The sequence below is a fragment of the Salvelinus fontinalis genome, chromosome 6, assembly GCF_029448725.1.
Source record: "Salvelinus fontinalis isolate EN_2023a chromosome 6, ASM2944872v1, whole genome shotgun sequence".
Classification (NCBI taxonomy): Eukaryota; Metazoa; Chordata; class Actinopteri; order Salmoniformes; family Salmonidae; genus Salvelinus; species Salvelinus fontinalis.
In genome coordinates this window covers 26089784-26106825 of record NC_074670.1, presented here as the reverse complement: position 1 = coordinate 26106825, position 17042 = coordinate 26089784, and the positions used below count along the sequence as shown (strand labels likewise).

Sequence of the window (17042 nt, the reverse complement as noted above, 5' to 3'; positions counted from 1 at the left end):
GAAGATGCAAACATCTCTGACAAACAATCAATGAACGGGGTAATCACCAGCAGGTGCCAGGGAATGTGCTGAAATGCTGCTTCTCTCCCTGATTTTAATAGATAGAGATCTAACAATAAAGACTGCTGTGTAGGTTCATTTGGGGATCAATACAGCCTGTGTTTTAATGGAGCGGAGAAAAGCCCATGGTAAATATTATTCAGCTCAAACAATGCCCACTGTGGCCATGCAAAACTTCAGCAACAGACGCTTCTATAAATTTCACAATTTCCTCTCGAAAAAGGCAAAAAATATACTGGAACCGTCTGAAAAACGGGAGGGCAGAGTGATGTAGGGCTTTCTCTGGTGGTGTTTTGCGACAAATGACAGAGGAACCAACTAAGAGCAACAGCGCATCAAGACACTCAACACAACATTCTATGGTTCCAAAGTCCCCACAAACACCACCGAACAAACAGTCGAGACATAACGGCCAACCGCTAATAAACTCATGAAAATCTGCAGGTCTGAATGCTCGTATCTAGCTCCAAAAATTCATAAAATAGTAACATTATTCATGTGATGACCAGGCCAGTAGTTATATAAAAAAGCTATGTCATCATCTCAAAATGAAGGCCCCTTAAGCGGCAAAGGCTCTTAAATGACATTCTCTTCAATAAACAACAGGAGAGAAACAGTGACGCAGCGTTATGCAGAATAACACAGTAATAATTCTTAAACGACCTCGGTATAAACAATAGGTCTTCGTAGATAGGCCTAAGTGTGGGTGTGTGCACTAAGATGACTAAGGGAAATTGAAATCGGTTTACGCAGGAAGATGGAAACAAAACCATGACAACATGACACTTGTGAACCATGAAGACATGGAAATTGTAAACACAGACAGCACACACACACACACACGTACGACATTCCACCTCTCTCCCATCTTGCCAAACACACACAGGCCAAAATTTGGGAATACTTGTACTGAGGGTCCTTTTGAAGTGTCTGAAGGTTTATATTTTGCTATCTCACACACCTACACACATAAACACACACCACCCTGACCAGTGTCACTCACCCCTCTTGTGGCAGTTCTTGAGGAGGTGTCCCGAGGGTTTGTAGGGTACCCCGGCCAGCTTGGCCCCCGTGCTGCCCAGGCGGGCCCTGCCCAGGGGGCTGCCGTTCTGTTCCAGCCGGGCCAGCTTGGCTGGGGGGGCCTTGGTGTCGCGGTCGCCCATGCTGTTGACCAGGTCACAGTTCTCCTTCCCCAGGCACGCCTCGCTGAGATGGTCCATCATTCTCAGCACCTCTGCTCACTATCACCTGGGAGGAGATAAGACAGGGACAGTCTGGGTGTTAACTAGCTGGCAGGACATTAGGGGGCTTCATGGACACACAGTAAGCACATCATATTCAAATGCATGATATGAAGTATGCCAAATTATCTTTTTAGGGTTGATTGTTTGGACATTGAAAATGTTACAACAAAGAGGGTGATAACTTGTCAACATGAACATCTATCTATGGGAAAAAGCACATAACAAAAACATAACAGTTACAACAATAACTGCCAATTTTGTGCTTTCATTACTTGGCACTCACAATGTTTCGTGCCATCGTAATGTTCCCATTTTTCAGAGCATGTATTATTTATGTCTGTCCCACTACGGATTCCCATATGGTGGGCAAACAAGCCCATTTTTTTTGCAAACACATTAATTTGCAGAGAGATTCCACTCTGATGATTACTGCAGTTCACAGCACAAGCCCACAAGCCCACAAGCCTTGCAACAGTGAAGTGAAGGTTGAGAGAGTAGAGCTAACATATTCAGCTTGAGTCACTTTCAGCACTCCAAAAAACAAAAAATTACCAGACAGGCTTTTGGGAAAAAAGCATAAACAGGCAAAGGACCCACAAGTGGTATCACATGTGCCTAAACAGGACATGATATAAGGAAGAACAATTGTGTGGGATGTCTCTTTAAATTGCTCTTTCAATTTCAGAGACGACATTACAAAATGTGAGGTAAAACTGAATGAAAACAGTACCATTGAAAAGATGCTGACTTTTTATACCTTTGAGCCTATCAGAAATTAAAAGTGCAATCAGAAAAAATAATGGATAAAGAAAAGCATGACATGCCAGCTGCATCTGATTACTGTAAACACATTTTTTTATTTAACCAGGCAAGTCAGTTTAGAACAAATTCTTATTTACAATGACAGCCTACCAGGGAACAGTTCAGGGCAAAACACCAGATTTTTACCTTGTCAGCTCGGGGATTCGATCCAGCAAGCTTTCGGTTACTGGCCCAACGCCCCAACGCCCCAACCACTAGGCTACCTGCTGCCCACATACACAACCACTGACTGCAGGAAGCACACAATCAACACCTTGACAGGCTCTCCACGACTGAATGACACAGTTAAACACCTAATACACACCATTTGCTTTAGCAACATTTGAATAATTATCTGTTATGGTGTTTCATTCTTTTTGGTAAAAAATAAGGCTAAATTCAGATTGGTTATTATACAGTGTTTACATTGTGCAATAGAAAGGTTTTTTAAATATTTAAACAAAAACTGAACAGGTCAAAATAATGTATCCCCACCAGCACACAAATAATCATGAACTATCTCATTCATGATATGCAATGAAGCAACTAATTATTTAAATAGGGGGGCAACAAAATCCAGACCCGGATATGGTGGTAGTCCAGGTCAGGATTTCTGAATGACCTTTAAAAAAGACAAGCAAGAGTGCAAAACACAAGTTAAGTTACATTTTGGGACAAACCAACCTGAAACTCAGCACTTCAAAACTCGAACGCATATAATGCAGTCTTGGTGAACGATGCCTTCTTCAAGTTTTGTCAAGGGAAAGAAAACTTCAATGTCTGATGCTTTCTAGTTTTAAATGATAGGTCCTCTACAGAAATGTGTTCTTCTTTTGAGAGATGAAAGGTTGATATACAAAAGAGCAACCCAAATCTATATAAAAGAAGACGTCGAGACAGACTGGGATACGATAACATTGGTAAGGAATTTAGTCTGTACAGTATAGCCTAAATAAATCGAATTATTTGCTCACTGGAAAAATAGTCATTCTTACGTCTTATTAGAAGTAGCGGAGGAAAATAACACCTGATACAATAAACTGGCTAACTGTCTCGAGCATAGTCCATCGGTTACAAGTGCAACGAGTTAACACAACGTATCCACCACGATTATCAGTCAGTCGTTCGTGAATAGAACATCGGTTGGTGGTAAGCGGTGCTGAAATCTGTTATTTCTACCAGTCGCGAACAATCCTGATGTATAAACGCATACAAAAATAACGTGTATTAAATAAATTCGGCTTCTCTAGAAGAAAAAAAATCGACAATGATCTGCTATCTCATGTAGAGACGATGGCGCAACGATATGCACACCCATGTTAAAAAAGTGCGATTTACTTTCCAATGTCGAGTTAAGGCTTGCTATGGATGCATAACATCTGCTTGCGATATGTGTTCTTTCTGCTGGTTTGATTAACGTCCGGACGGGAGCTCTTCTTTCTTTCTCGCTTTCCCCCTCTGTGTCCCCATTAAATTATGAGTTGTATTGACTCATCACTCCCCTTGCTGGTGCTGCCTGTGCTTTCCCTTTCTCCTCCTCATTTCAAAAGAAAATACCCCCAAAACAAGACGATTTAACCCCCATGTCGAGTGTTGAAGGCAGCCACCCACGACAGCCGATGTCCTGGCGGAGTGGAGAACCTAAAATAAAGTAAAAAGTGGAAAGAAAACAGAGGATGGTGCGATTTCCGGCTGTGCGCGCAGGAATTTTTAATCAGCTTGATTAGAGTGAGGCGGTTCTGCATTTATTACTGAATAACACACATGCACATACACAGAGGCGCGCATATGCTATACATATTCGAGATGCTATGCGAATGGACATTATATAGGCTACAGGAGGACCATGTGTGAAATTGTTCAAATAGGCCGATATAAACCGCGCATCACTGAAATGCTATCTGAGAGAGCACAATAGATTAACTCCCATGCCATTTTGGCTATTGATCTACGTCAGTCCTGAGTAGCCTAATCGACCCGTAAGCTATTCTTATTGTACAAACAAATACATAAACAAACAAACAAAATTGGTATCCCGAATTATAATAGGCTGTTTGTTTATTACATGGTTACTATTATTTTCCTGAACTTTTCCCATAATAAGATGAATAATAGCCTACAATAATAATGCCAGAATCCAATATCATGATTATTGAAGACAGATCAAATCTGTTAGGTGTGAACAAAAGCCTGTTAACTGTGTTTGCATATCACTTAGAGGTGCCTCATGGCTGAATATGTCTTATTGCTACAGCACACATCATAGAAGTAGAGGGTGGTGAGCAAAAGCTGTTCTGGTGCCTTTCTAAATAGCTTATGTGCACAGTGCATTCATTACACACATGCTACAAGCAGCCCTACACACGGGTGACAACGCAATAGAGAGCATAGCCAATACTCTACTACTAAAAAGATTGGATTAGGGTACTGACTATCCCTGACCACAAATATGGCACTGTCCTATCCTCGCACAGGAGAGAGGGGGGACTGGGAGAGAGTGGGTGTGACCTTCCCAAGACCCTAGAGGCGCACCTCAAGGACATCACTGTCAAGGCAAGTGCCTTACAACTTCTGTTATAGACAAAGTATTGTCTATAACGGAAAGCAATGTTGCTGTCTATTACTATATACATCACAATACAATTATTGTTGCTCAAATGGGAATGTGCACAGCACAGCGATGCTATAAAACATATGTTTGCACAAACAATGTAGAGAGAACATCAATTGTCACACAGAATCAAAGAATGCAAATCATTACAGTTATCCTGCATACCCTGAGATAAACACTATTCTACACGAAAAGATTGTCAGCAGGGGACAATAAACAAAAACAAATGTGGGTGTAAATACTTACAGAGACAGACCAAGATATTAGGTACAGTATATCAGGCATGTTGTCAACACAACATGAAAACAAGGCAGTCCAAATTCATAAAAAAGCTAAAAAGGAAACCAACCAAAACAGGATGCATTAATACCTGGCAAACCATAAACACAAACTCTATATGTGCAGTGATTGCCTACCTCTTTGGTCAAACACAGAGATGCTGCATATAGAAACAAAATGTTGCATATATTGTAGTATTTAATCATAAACCTTGGTAAGGCCTATAGCTCCCAGAAATGTTAAGCCAAATCATAAATCTCCTCCCACACAAAAAAAAACGGTTGTTTTGTCAATAACGCATAGAGGCGAGCAGAAGGAAATATGTGAGGGGAAAAGATTTGTGATAAAAAGTCCAACTTTTCAAAAGAGGGTTTCTCTTAAATTCCTGAGAGATGGTTCCTAGAGATGAGACATATTGAGCTCAGGGAAACTCTTAGTTCATACCTGTTTAAGGAGTTTTAAGCCAAGAAGGTAATACTTGATGGTGTTCAAGCTTTATAAGGATTGACCCAGCAGATGACCTCTTTATCATATAAAAATGTGTGTTTTATGTTTTTTGATAGAAAGAGCACCCGAGTCACTGTATTCCCAATGAATGTATTGCTGAAAAAACGTTTGAGCCAGAAGTAAACAGAGCAAGGTAAGATTCAGCGGTATCAAGTTGAGGTGGAACACTGTCTTGACTAAACAACAACACCTAGCTCAATGTCAGTCACTTTCAAAGCAGTGAATCTGTGCTGCCGGTAAGTGATGCTGTCCTATGTCTGTGGCCTGTCACCGGAAGCCCATACTGTATGCTCCAATGTTAAAACCTTACTGAGGTTCAAACTAGTCAGGTTTATGTCACAATTCAATAAACTTAGTAGCCTATCTATAAAATGTTGGGTTGTACAGAGATGTAAAAACTGTCTAAACTGCCAAATTCATACGGCATTCATCAACAGAGTACTGCAGTATTACTTTGTTTTAATCAAGTAAGGTGCATGATAATAAAGATGAAAAGGACAATGCAATATTCTGGGGCTATTACTATGTTATTACAGGGGATACTACTGTAATACTGGGGATGTGGTAAAATGTATAAAAACAACTATCAATCTTTTTGGGTCAAATCCGTTGCTCATTTCACATGATATCACCTGTAATAGCAGGGTCAAGGTTTTATTTAACACATTAGGAAAATTCAAAGCTAAATACATAAAATGTTTTTTTATCAAAATGGTTTTTGAGAGACTACACATGACGCTTGCTGTACATTTGGTTGGGTGTACATTTTCATATCTGTCAGAGTGGGCATGGACATAGAAATAACAGCGAATGCGAGCTATTGTCGGGCAAATTGTTATCTACCGTGACGCAAGCAGCCGCTGTCATTTCCACTGTGATTGTGGGAGACCATCAGAGAGCATTGATAACCCTGCCAGCCAGGTTCTGGCACTGCCAACAGGTGCTGCCACTGCCAGCGACGTTGGCACAAACATGGCTGTGAAAACCCTCTGACATCCAGAAGGGCACAGATTTGCACTGACTGCACCACTGAATCAACAGTACTGATTATCAATTAACATATAGGTTTTTGTATCAGAGAGAAAAAAATATTTTTCACACTGAAAGGCCTCTATCAATACCAGCTGATTACAAACACACTATTGTGATAGATTTACCAGGGCCAAGGCATATGTGTTATTACATGTTTGTAAGAGATGGGTGATGTTATAGCTGAGCTCCTTATTATGAAGCAGTGGTTTGACATGCACATCTTCAATAAAATAAACGATGTAAACATAATGGATGTCTTTACAGATGTATCTCTGTTAAATAGTGTAATACTTGAGCCATATGATTTAGTTACAATACAAAGCTAGTATCAAGATTCATGGCCATAAACAGTAGGCAAATCCCATGCACGTGGCCTTTATAAGTAAGATAAGAAGTCGATAATGGCAATCATAAATCGATTTCACTATCATTTTACAACACCTACTCATGATCACTTCTATTGTGCTGTCACCTTTGCCATCTTTTGCACCACCATATTATATAACTTTACAATCATTATTGCCATATTGTAGCCCCTTCTTTGACCCTCACTATACCATCACATAAAACGATCATGAAGTCCCTTGTTAAATAATGGAGAGAAAATAAGTACGAGGTCAGTTTTAACAACCAGTTTATAATCTACTCTTTAACATGTCAAGATCCTGCAAAAGAAAGCGGCATGAGCGAACCCAGCAATGTTGGCTTAGCGTCTCGGACGATGTGGCTTCTTTGTTGTCCCAGACGCCGAATGCGTCATCACATACAGTATGTAGGTGTTGTGATGTCTTCATGCTCACTACTTTAATGGGCATTAATACGATTATTTGGATTATCTAATACAAATGAGTCTGTCTGCATTTTAGCAGTGTGTGAATACTAACAGCATGGGGTAATGCTGTCAGTGCAAACCTCAGCTTGCTGTGTAGGATCTAGGATATATGAAAGCACACAAAAAAACAATACACTAATAAGCCATTGAGGAATTCAATAATATTTATATTATTAATATTGTTGTGCTGATGTCAAAACATTATTATAGTACACGCACAAATTCCCTCTCCACTAATGAGATATTGTTTATACAGTAGTAGGTATTTTCAAGTGTGTTTGCATTGAGCGTGTGTAGACAACAAACCAATTACCAAAGTTACATGAAAACTTGAAGAGGATAGTGTCCGGTGCAAATTGTTTTAGTTGAAGGGACATTTCCAGCAGTATTACATGGTGTGCCACATATAAAAATGAACTATTACTAAAAAGACATCAGTGAGAAACTGAGAGATCCTTTGAGTACTCAGTCATTAATCAGTGAACCTGAATATGAAAGATATTCCATATCAGCAATGGATAGTGTTCTTTAAACTGAATGAGTTGTAGGCTCTCTATTAGGCCCTCATAGTCAGTATGGTTTTTAATTAAAAGTGAAAGAAAGTAAATCATCTTTTTAAAATTCTGATTTGGCAGTGTTGTGTCGTCGTCGGAGAAAGAGAGTGCGATTCAAATGAACATCTTAAAGTTTCCTAAGTGCTTAATTATTTTATAATCACATGAATGTCCAAAGTAGAACCGGACGACGTCCCCGCCCACTTACTGGAAGACCTTTTCACTTTTCTCTGAACAGGCCTCACAGTATGCGTCAAGTCGTAGACGCCGGCATCAAAGAGTAACAGAAATGAGACAGTGACGATTTTGAGAAGCCGCATGCTCTTACAAAATATACTATTTGCCTCACAGAACGGAACTCTGACGCCCACCACTAGTACGATGTGTGGTGTGCACTGTACAACTCCCCACACACACGGAAACACAGGTTTCTCGGTATCCGAGATTGAGCTGGTCTCAGCTCTGTGTCTGTCTGGGCCTATATGCATCATAAGGTCAAGATCGCTGTCCCGAGCCACAGCCGCCGTAGCGACAGTGGTGCCACGACGACGACCGGGTCATGATAAACACAGGGCCAGAGCTGGCCTCATTTTAATCTGCCCGCAGGAATCTTTATTAATGATTCAAAACAAATGATTGTGTCCCCGAGGCTGGTGAGAGGACCCTGTATCGGCTTGTTTATCCCCCTTCACTTTTATCGAATTATAAAACAAATTAGTCATAGAACAATTAACTAGCATCAGTTTCAGGGCCTTGGAAATGACTTTTCTGTCACTGGTTGCAGGGCCAGTGCTCATCACATGACTGAATAATTAGAACTCTAATTTCTGCCTCGTGGATTGCAACATATCAACAATTAATAGCTAGAGAGACAGGGTTGTGTGTTTCGGAAAGCGACACTGAAGATGGCTTTGTCCACACTCTGATGTTAAGCTACACAGTGAAGGGGGAGGCTAAAGATGGTGCAAAGGATGCCATATACTCTGCTGTGGAGGATACTTGAAAGGACAAAACTATGGTTGGTGCAGGAGAACTCTTAAGAGTGTTAAGTGAATGTGGGCAGGTGAAACAAATGTTTACTACGCACAGTACACAGAAAGGCTACTGAGCCAACCATTCCATAGGCCTGGGTGGGAGCATTGGATAAGGAGTGCCAACATGTCAATGCAGTTGTATCTACATATTTTCCTCTGCACATTTAATCTGGAGTCAAAGGATGCATCATCCACCACTGTACAAAACATTTGACAAGGAAATGGTTGAGGTTGTGTTTGTGTGTACAAGAGAATACAGTATCGGTTGAAATTGTTTCATCGGAGTATGTGGGTGGGTATTAACAACCTGATCTTAGCAGGATGCAAATTCCACCAAAGCACTCGGTTCCTTTTTTGTTGCATTATCTGAACAAAGGATTCAGGAAAACCTACACAGATCGGATAATGACAAGCATAAAAATAAAACACAATCACATTTTTTCAAGAAATCAAAACACGTTGGGCCTGAAATAAGGTGATTTGAATTTTTAAAAGTTCAAGGTATCAGTCAACATTTATTTCAAATTGTGTTTGTTATTGTGCAGTGAAGCATGCAAACAATTGCTATTCAATTTTTTTCAGAATTGTCATTTTGCCAAACCGTGACAGAATCGACATGACAGACTTTGGTTATTTATCTCTGTGGAAAGACAGGCTCCCCATTCAACCAAACAGTGCTGATTGTGAGGACCAGAAACAATGCAAGCTTTTATCGTTAAGCCAAGGAATCTGGATCAACAGTATGCAAAGCATATGCCAAAATAAATTGTTTTCAACATGCTGGGGCAACATATCCCCCTTTTAAAGGAGTCTCAGATCATGGCAAAATGTGCTGTAACTCTGCAGTTGCATACAAGCGCGCATCCAGGGTGGTATGTCTGTAATTGTCAGGCCTTTTTACATTTTTGACACTGAGCCCTGGAATGTGCAAACAATCCCTATTAAGACACAGACCTTTTTCCCCAACTGGTTGCAGCATGTCATCAAAAAGTCTCAGATTCATTGTTACCTTTGTTCTCTATTAGCAATCATAATAGACCTATTTTAGAGGAGGTGGAATCCCCAAAGAGCCACACATCAAACACGAGACAGGCCTCTTATTTACTGGCGACAGTCTAATAAATGCATTTGCTGGCAGCTAAACAGGTATTTACTCTGCTCCCTACCACAGGTATAATTTCACTGTTTGCTGAGCTGTTATTTCTACAGTGCTAATTATCGAGGGTGGTAAAGACGATTAATGGTTTTACTCTAGATATCAGTCTCAGCCCAGCGAGACACAACCCAACTCTAGACTCTCCAAGTCCTTTGCTGTATGAATTTTAATAGCGTTAGAGATCTTCGTAGGAGGTATTTTGAACAAGCCCCAAACTCTTTTAGCTACACCCTAACCTGAAGCCATCGTTTAGCCGCAAAAGTCTGGAGGTTCTACCATTTAACATCCACATAATTTTTTCTTCTTCTTCAAAAACAAGCTACCACTGCAAGGAGCTTGAGTGAATAATTCAGTTTCAAATGGCAGTGTTGTTGAGTGTCATTGAGCCATCATCGTATGTTTTTTGAGGAGAGGTAGCAAAGAGGGAACCTCTATGATGTACTGTACTACCTAATTGGTCTCTTAGGGTCAGGACATGAACTGAAGATGTTGTTTCCTCTCGCCCACCTATTATGTAAGTTAGTATCTATTACTATGTACTTCCAACACTACATCCCTTACCACAACTGCTGTTCAACTGCTGTGGGGACCTCATCTGAAAGAGCACTATGAGTTGCACACACTACTCCTGTCTTCTGTACTGTATGTTAAGAGCAGCAGCCAACGTTCAGCTGAGCCTGCAATTCCTCCGCTCCCTCAGAATCTTCTCCCGTATGCTAGAGCGACCTGACAAATGAAGTGGCAATTATTGTAGATGTGAGGCAAAAGTGCCACCAGGATGACTAGGGTGGAGAGGAGAGGGAGAGATCCCCTAGGTGTGTTTCTAACAGTTCTCAAACAGTAGGTTGATTTCCTGCTATTACAGAGCAGTCAATAACAAAGACGGGCACTACTTTCACTTTGGTGCCTTGACAAATATAACCTGACTTTTGATAACCTCAAAAACATCTATAGGCAAAGACAGACAGTTAAATGTCTCGGTATTTCTTCTGCTTTTTTTCTTGATAATTGATCGCCTTATGGTCATTATTACATGTCGAAGGAATTTGCAAAAGGGTATGTGAACATGAAACAATTATGGCACAATGATAGGCTTCTTCAGAGCATCACTATTGGATCTGTGTCCTGTTAGGTATCTGGACAGTTTGCACTGTCCTTGCCATCTGACTTGTGTCGTTCCTGTCAAATAAGGTTAAGTAACAGATTTGGGTAAAAGATCAAGGAGTGTGTGTGTGTGTGTGTGTGTGTGTGTGTGTGTGTGTGTGTGTGTGTGTGTGTGTGTGTGTGTGTGTGTGTGTGTGTGTGTGTGTGTGTGTGTGTGTGTGTGTGTGTGTGTGTGTGTGTGTGTGTGTGTGTGCCACTTTCACAATGGCTAGCTAAGTGTTAAGACTGGTTTTAGTAAGCAGAAAGTGAGACTGAGAGGGCTAACAGCAGCACTCAACGTTCAACATTCAGTCTTTCATCTTAAGCAGGACTTACAAGAAGTGACACGGTCGCTAAAACAGGAAAAGGCTGTGACATTGTTCTGTGAAATAGTGACCAGATTACCTACAACAGCTCCTCAAACTGTGAGAGATTTGACAAGATACAATCACCTCTATTAAAACCATAACCTGTTTTTTTCCAGCTTGTGCCACTTTGACCTCTTAAAAATGCATGAGCACTACTAATGGCAGGACTATCAGACTCTCAGCATACAGGACTATCAGACTCTCAGCATAGATGACTATCAGACTCTCAGCATACAGGACTATCACACTCTCAGCATACAGGACTATCACACTCTCAGCATACAGTCAGCAGTGGAAAGAAAAATGTTGACACTAGATTTGTCGAATCAACTTCTTCTATAACATATTGCATAGGCTTATTAGGCTAGTTAGAAATATTAAGATGAAAACTATAAGATAACTTAAAACGTAACTATGGTAAATGCAATTCTCCATATCATGCTGATTTTACCTGATGTCCCTGTGGATAATTGTTTTAATAAATACATATTTTCCATATTGAATTATTTTACTAATATTAGCTGATATAAAGATACCATGACATTTTTCAGGGCTGAGACAATAGACAGCTTGTTAACCTATCAGTGATCAGTGAATCAGATCAGATTAATCTAAGTCAGCAGCAATGCTAGTGATTATCGCATGACAAGAATCCAAGCCGTACTGACATATGTGAAAGAGACTGCTGTGAACCTGAACAAAACCACAACACACCTATGCCCACAAAATCTCACAATGGGACACTACAACTTCCCATAACATGCCCTTACACACACACTCATCTGGATCTTTCTGAAAACACTGTATCAGCACAATTACAAAAACCTCAATTAGACAAAAACTCAAGGCCATCATTACTACTTTTACCCAATATGCTCACTATCAGTTGCAATAGATGTTGTCAACGCAACCACTGCAAAAGGGGATATTCATTATGTTCGCAATCCACTTTATTTCTTCATTTACAAGTGCAGCGTTAGATATATAAGTAGTACGGTATAATAACTATGTTCTCTGACTATTAAAGATCACCTATTGTTTGAATCCTGGAAAATGTAAAGTTATCTGGATAACTATCTTAAACTATATGGATTAGTTGGAGTGTGTGAGTTATGTCTTAAAATAAGCATTTGAACGATTATCACTTGACTTCATAAAACACCCATTGGCAAAATAAAAGGGGGGGGGCTATCATGGCCTGTTGGTATAGGCTAATAGACTACTTAGCCTACTTGTTATTAACACGTGATATAAACTGTCACGTTCTGAAAGTATATAATTAATCTAACAGTATGTTAAACAATTGACGCGACAAAAAAATAACTTTTGTCAAAGACACTGTTATCTATGCCTATATACAGTTGTATAACAATAAAGGTGGCTAATGTTTTTCTATTGTGGTTATTCCAAGACACCACTCAAAACAAATACTGGTCATGTAATGCATTTTTCGAGCCAAGTTTGCAGGTAGCCTAGGCTACATCACGGAACTGAAAAGATAAGGAAGCACAGAGTTGGTGCGTTCCCTCAAGATGCGCAATATACATGAATCAGTTTAACCTCATTCAAGAGTGCCTATTAAGTCTGGAATATGCCAAGTTATTATTTACAACTGAACGAAACGCGACACAAAAGTATAGACATTTACATATTATAGCCTATTGTAGTATTTAATCTATAGCCTATCATAAATCATGCACTCAGAACGTAGAGATTGTCTTCTCTAAATAGAAGACATAAATGTGCCAACATTTAGATGCATTTTGGCCTTCAGTCGGTTATCGAGAAGGGTCTGAAAACGGTTGGTCAACTGACCTAAATGCTTACTGTCAAAGACTACTTCCGTTCATTCCAGGATCACACCTACATGTTTTAAATAGGTGGACATTCCAGTCTGTCGATAGCCTACAAAATAGCAAATAGCAAAAATAAGCGGGTTCTGTTGAATTGAAAGAGAAAAAATGAATTCAGGAGAAAATGTAACAATACCTTCAAAGTTAGCAGTTACCGTGAAGCCTCTTGTTTTCCATCAAAAGTTCAGAATTCTAATAGAGTCTGCTCCACCTTGACGGATCCAAAACTGCTCGGAGAATTCCGGTTGAGAAAGACACACGAGCTGTCAAAACTGCACTCGCAAAGACTGCGCAAAGCTGAACTTCGGAGAGACAGAATTGAGCGCAAATGCAAGCAACGTGTGCTGCGGGAGTGTGGTAGATTTGAGTAGCGGCATGAGAGGAGGGTTTCTTTGAAAGGGTGGCAGGTAAACGAACCGCCCCTCCCCGTTCCTGATGCTCAAATCGATGATTTGCCAGCTGTGGCGCAGCTTGTCTCGTGCCCCACTTTAGTTTTTACAACGCTCTTCTCCCGGCGCGCTCTCCAGGGTCTCCAGGGAGCTCTACGCGGGAATAGCAGATAGGAGCCGACTGCCAGGAGAGCGTTCACACTCATTCATTTTCATATCTACACGCCACATGTTTGGGTGTCAAGAAAAACGACTGATAATATAAAACATTGCGTGTTCATAAGATACATTTGTTTGAGGGTGCGCATTGCCCCGTTTTAACAATGGTGCATGGCAAACAGATCATTATATTGTCCAAACTCTCAAATTGGTCCTGCCGGATAATATAACACTATAGGGGCTTCCTAGGCAGTGGTTTGTAGTGTTGGTATCCAACCTGGTCTCAGAGCACAACATCAAGTATCAAATCAATTACGGCACCGGATATCATAGCCTAACATTTCATCCATGGTTAACCAAACAAGCGATAAAATAACCACTTCATTGTTTCATTTCCATCAATGTCAGTTGAAAAGATAATAAAAACTGCTATACGAGACAAACTTGTTGAAAGGCTTTTGCATTGCAAAGATAACACACACCTACACACACATTTAAAATAACAATAATTACATTTACAATGAATAAATTGTAAAAATAACAATAATAATATGTAAATAATATAGCCCACGTTCTACATAAGAAAAATGCCTTTGGCATTCTATACCTACCATTTAAATCACTTAAGACTGCAAGCTGTTGCTTCAGCCATAGTTAATACAGTAGCCGAAAATTGCGCATTTATGGCTACTGTATGGCACAATCGAATTAAAAATCGTTTTGTGGTCGATAAGAGTGCCACCTATAAGGCTTTATTAGTGCAAAGCTAATCAAATACTGAATTAGATTTTCTATATAATTTTACTCAATTTGGTTATTGGATTATGCCTGTTTGAAAATGTGTTAACAATTTAACAAAAGGCGGTTGGAAGGAGAGGAGAACATTTACATGTATTTAATTTGCTAAAAGTTAATTGCAGTCTATATGAGAGGTTTTCTCAAATTTCTACAAAAACAATTGAAATAGGTATTTGCTAAATCCTGTAGGTTCACCTGTATAAATATGATGGGTTGAAAATATAAATGCAGTGGGTTGAAAACATTTTGCCAATGTGAAAACGTGCGTCATGCTTTGTAAAGTAAAGGTAAATAAATGTAGGTAACTTTGATATAGTCAATGATGGCCATGCACTGCAAATGGTATGCATGTGTAAACATTCAAAGGAACAGAGTGGTTGTATTACATGACCAAACTATGTAGCCTATGAGAACGTGGTCATTTAATTGTGTAATTGACTTTTCCTCAGAATGTGTTATCTAATACATTTTTGGAATAAGGCAAAAGGTACTTCAAGTATGATGTAATGATGACTCTGTTTTTTAATTCTATATGATAGTGGGCTTTTGTTGTTGCATCATTTTCTCTCTCTCTCTTAGGCGTGTGTGTGTGTGCGTGCGTGCGTGTAGAATAAGTTGTCTGGACTAAGTGATTGACGATTTGATCTTTGATTGATTATTTGAACGTGCACACAGAGGTACCAGTAGTTGCAGGTGTGCTGCAATGAGGCGCTGCAGCACAACCATAAAGAACTAAACTAAAATCCCAGAAGGAGTTGTAGCATAACAATTACTTTACCGGTAGGCCTACTACTTTGTAACAAGTAAGAATGAGTGTAACGTTAACTATTTCAAATGGTTCTTTTTGGATGGAGGTTTATTGTAAGGCACAGGAAGAAAAACTTCTCAGAAAGGTGTATTTGTTGTGGGTTTGGGAATCCACAAAAGCCATTTTGGTTTCATAATGAGTTATATCTGAAATCTACATTTAAAAAAACACAGTTTCTCTGTATGATTAATTTGCTGCACTCTCATGGGAGAATGAAGTGGCTTCCAAAGTTACAGTTAAAGGGACTCGGAGATTACGTTTTTTACTGTTATTTTATGTTTAAGTTTGCATTTTGCCTCAATAGAATTTAAAGATATGGATAACAAACAATTGATGTATTTACTCAAATGTAGACGCATCCTCCTCCACCTGATTAGTTGCTCAAGCACTGCTTTGTGTTTCCCACTTTGGCCACAAGGGGGACTACTATGACGTTTGCATCAGACAGATGGCAGAACTCAAGAGGACAGAAACAGAAAAGTGATGACCCTTTCTCCCCATAATCCTGATTTCTTACCCATCAGTCAGGTCTGGGACATTTTATAAAATGCATTTTATAAAATGCTTTTCATCTATTGACCAACAACCACACATTAAAAACTTTACAAAACTACTAAATGTAATGGTAATATCTTTAAAACTGTAATAGCTGTATAATAACTATCTCTATAGAGACATTACACTTTGATAGTTGTGAGTATTGGAGAAGTATTATGGATATTCCAAATAGCAGTGATAATGCATATTATCAACTATTCGACACTGAGCTATAGTAACATGGAAACCTCTCTTGCTCGGAATATAGTTAAAAGAACTGAGATGTGAGAAGTGAAGTTTACACAAACCATGATCAAGCAACACCATGGGCTGGGTCCACAAAACATTTTAATTGTCTGTGTTTTTCTGAAGGCAGTAAACAGTACTTTTAAGATTACAAGGGTTCAACACTCCAGAATTCATGTTTCCGACCAACTTAATGGCAAGACATCATTGCATTTCCATCAAGTGGGTCTATTTTAATTACAGACTATTTTCTACTGAATGTAATTTGTCTAAAAAAGATGCCTTGAGCCACGAGTCAGACGTCTCGTCTAAATCTGGAATGTGTTTTGTTGTTTTGATTTTGTGGTTACTGTTCACTGCTCGCTTGAGTTACTCTCTTTCATAATTAAGTTCTCATCACCTTTTATGCTTAACAAGAACTCCTGAGGAATCGAAACTAGCACTTGTCATCTACTTGTATTTTCCAGAATTTCATGTTGTTTTCTGATAATTTCACCATTTCACAGGGCGTATTGTCTCTATTTTCACCCGTTACAAATCAAATAGGGAATTTCAGCTCAATCCTTCTCTACCCTCCCTCCACTGTAGCTTCTACCTCTCCACAATTCTGTATGTGGCGATGGGACCTTCA

At 39.6% G+C, this 17042-nt stretch overlaps 1 protein-coding gene across 13 annotated transcripts in view; it reads right to left on the bottom strand.

Annotated features, from left to right (window-relative positions):
- Nucleotides 1-13934, bottom strand: part of LOC129857477 (DNA-binding protein SATB1) — a 54582-nt gene extending 40648 nt beyond the window's left edge. For 6 of the 13 annotated variants that reach the window (XM_055925757.1, XM_055925764.1, XM_055925762.1 and 3 more), the window contains exons 1-2: nt 13611-13932; nt 1064-1308 (exon numbers count right to left, since the gene is read on the bottom strand). In XM_055925757.1, the coding sequence (XP_055781732.1) occupies nt 1064-1283 (220 nt within the window). In that variant the 5' untranslated portion in view covers nt 1284-1308; nt 13611-13932. Of the gene's footprint in view, nt 1-1063; nt 1309-2789; nt 3918-13610 lie in introns of those variants that run through there. The other 7 variants (XM_055925767.1, XM_055925768.1, XM_055925769.1 and 4 more) reach the window with 4 other exon arrangements.
- Nucleotides 13935-17042: the final 3108 nt, after the last annotated feature.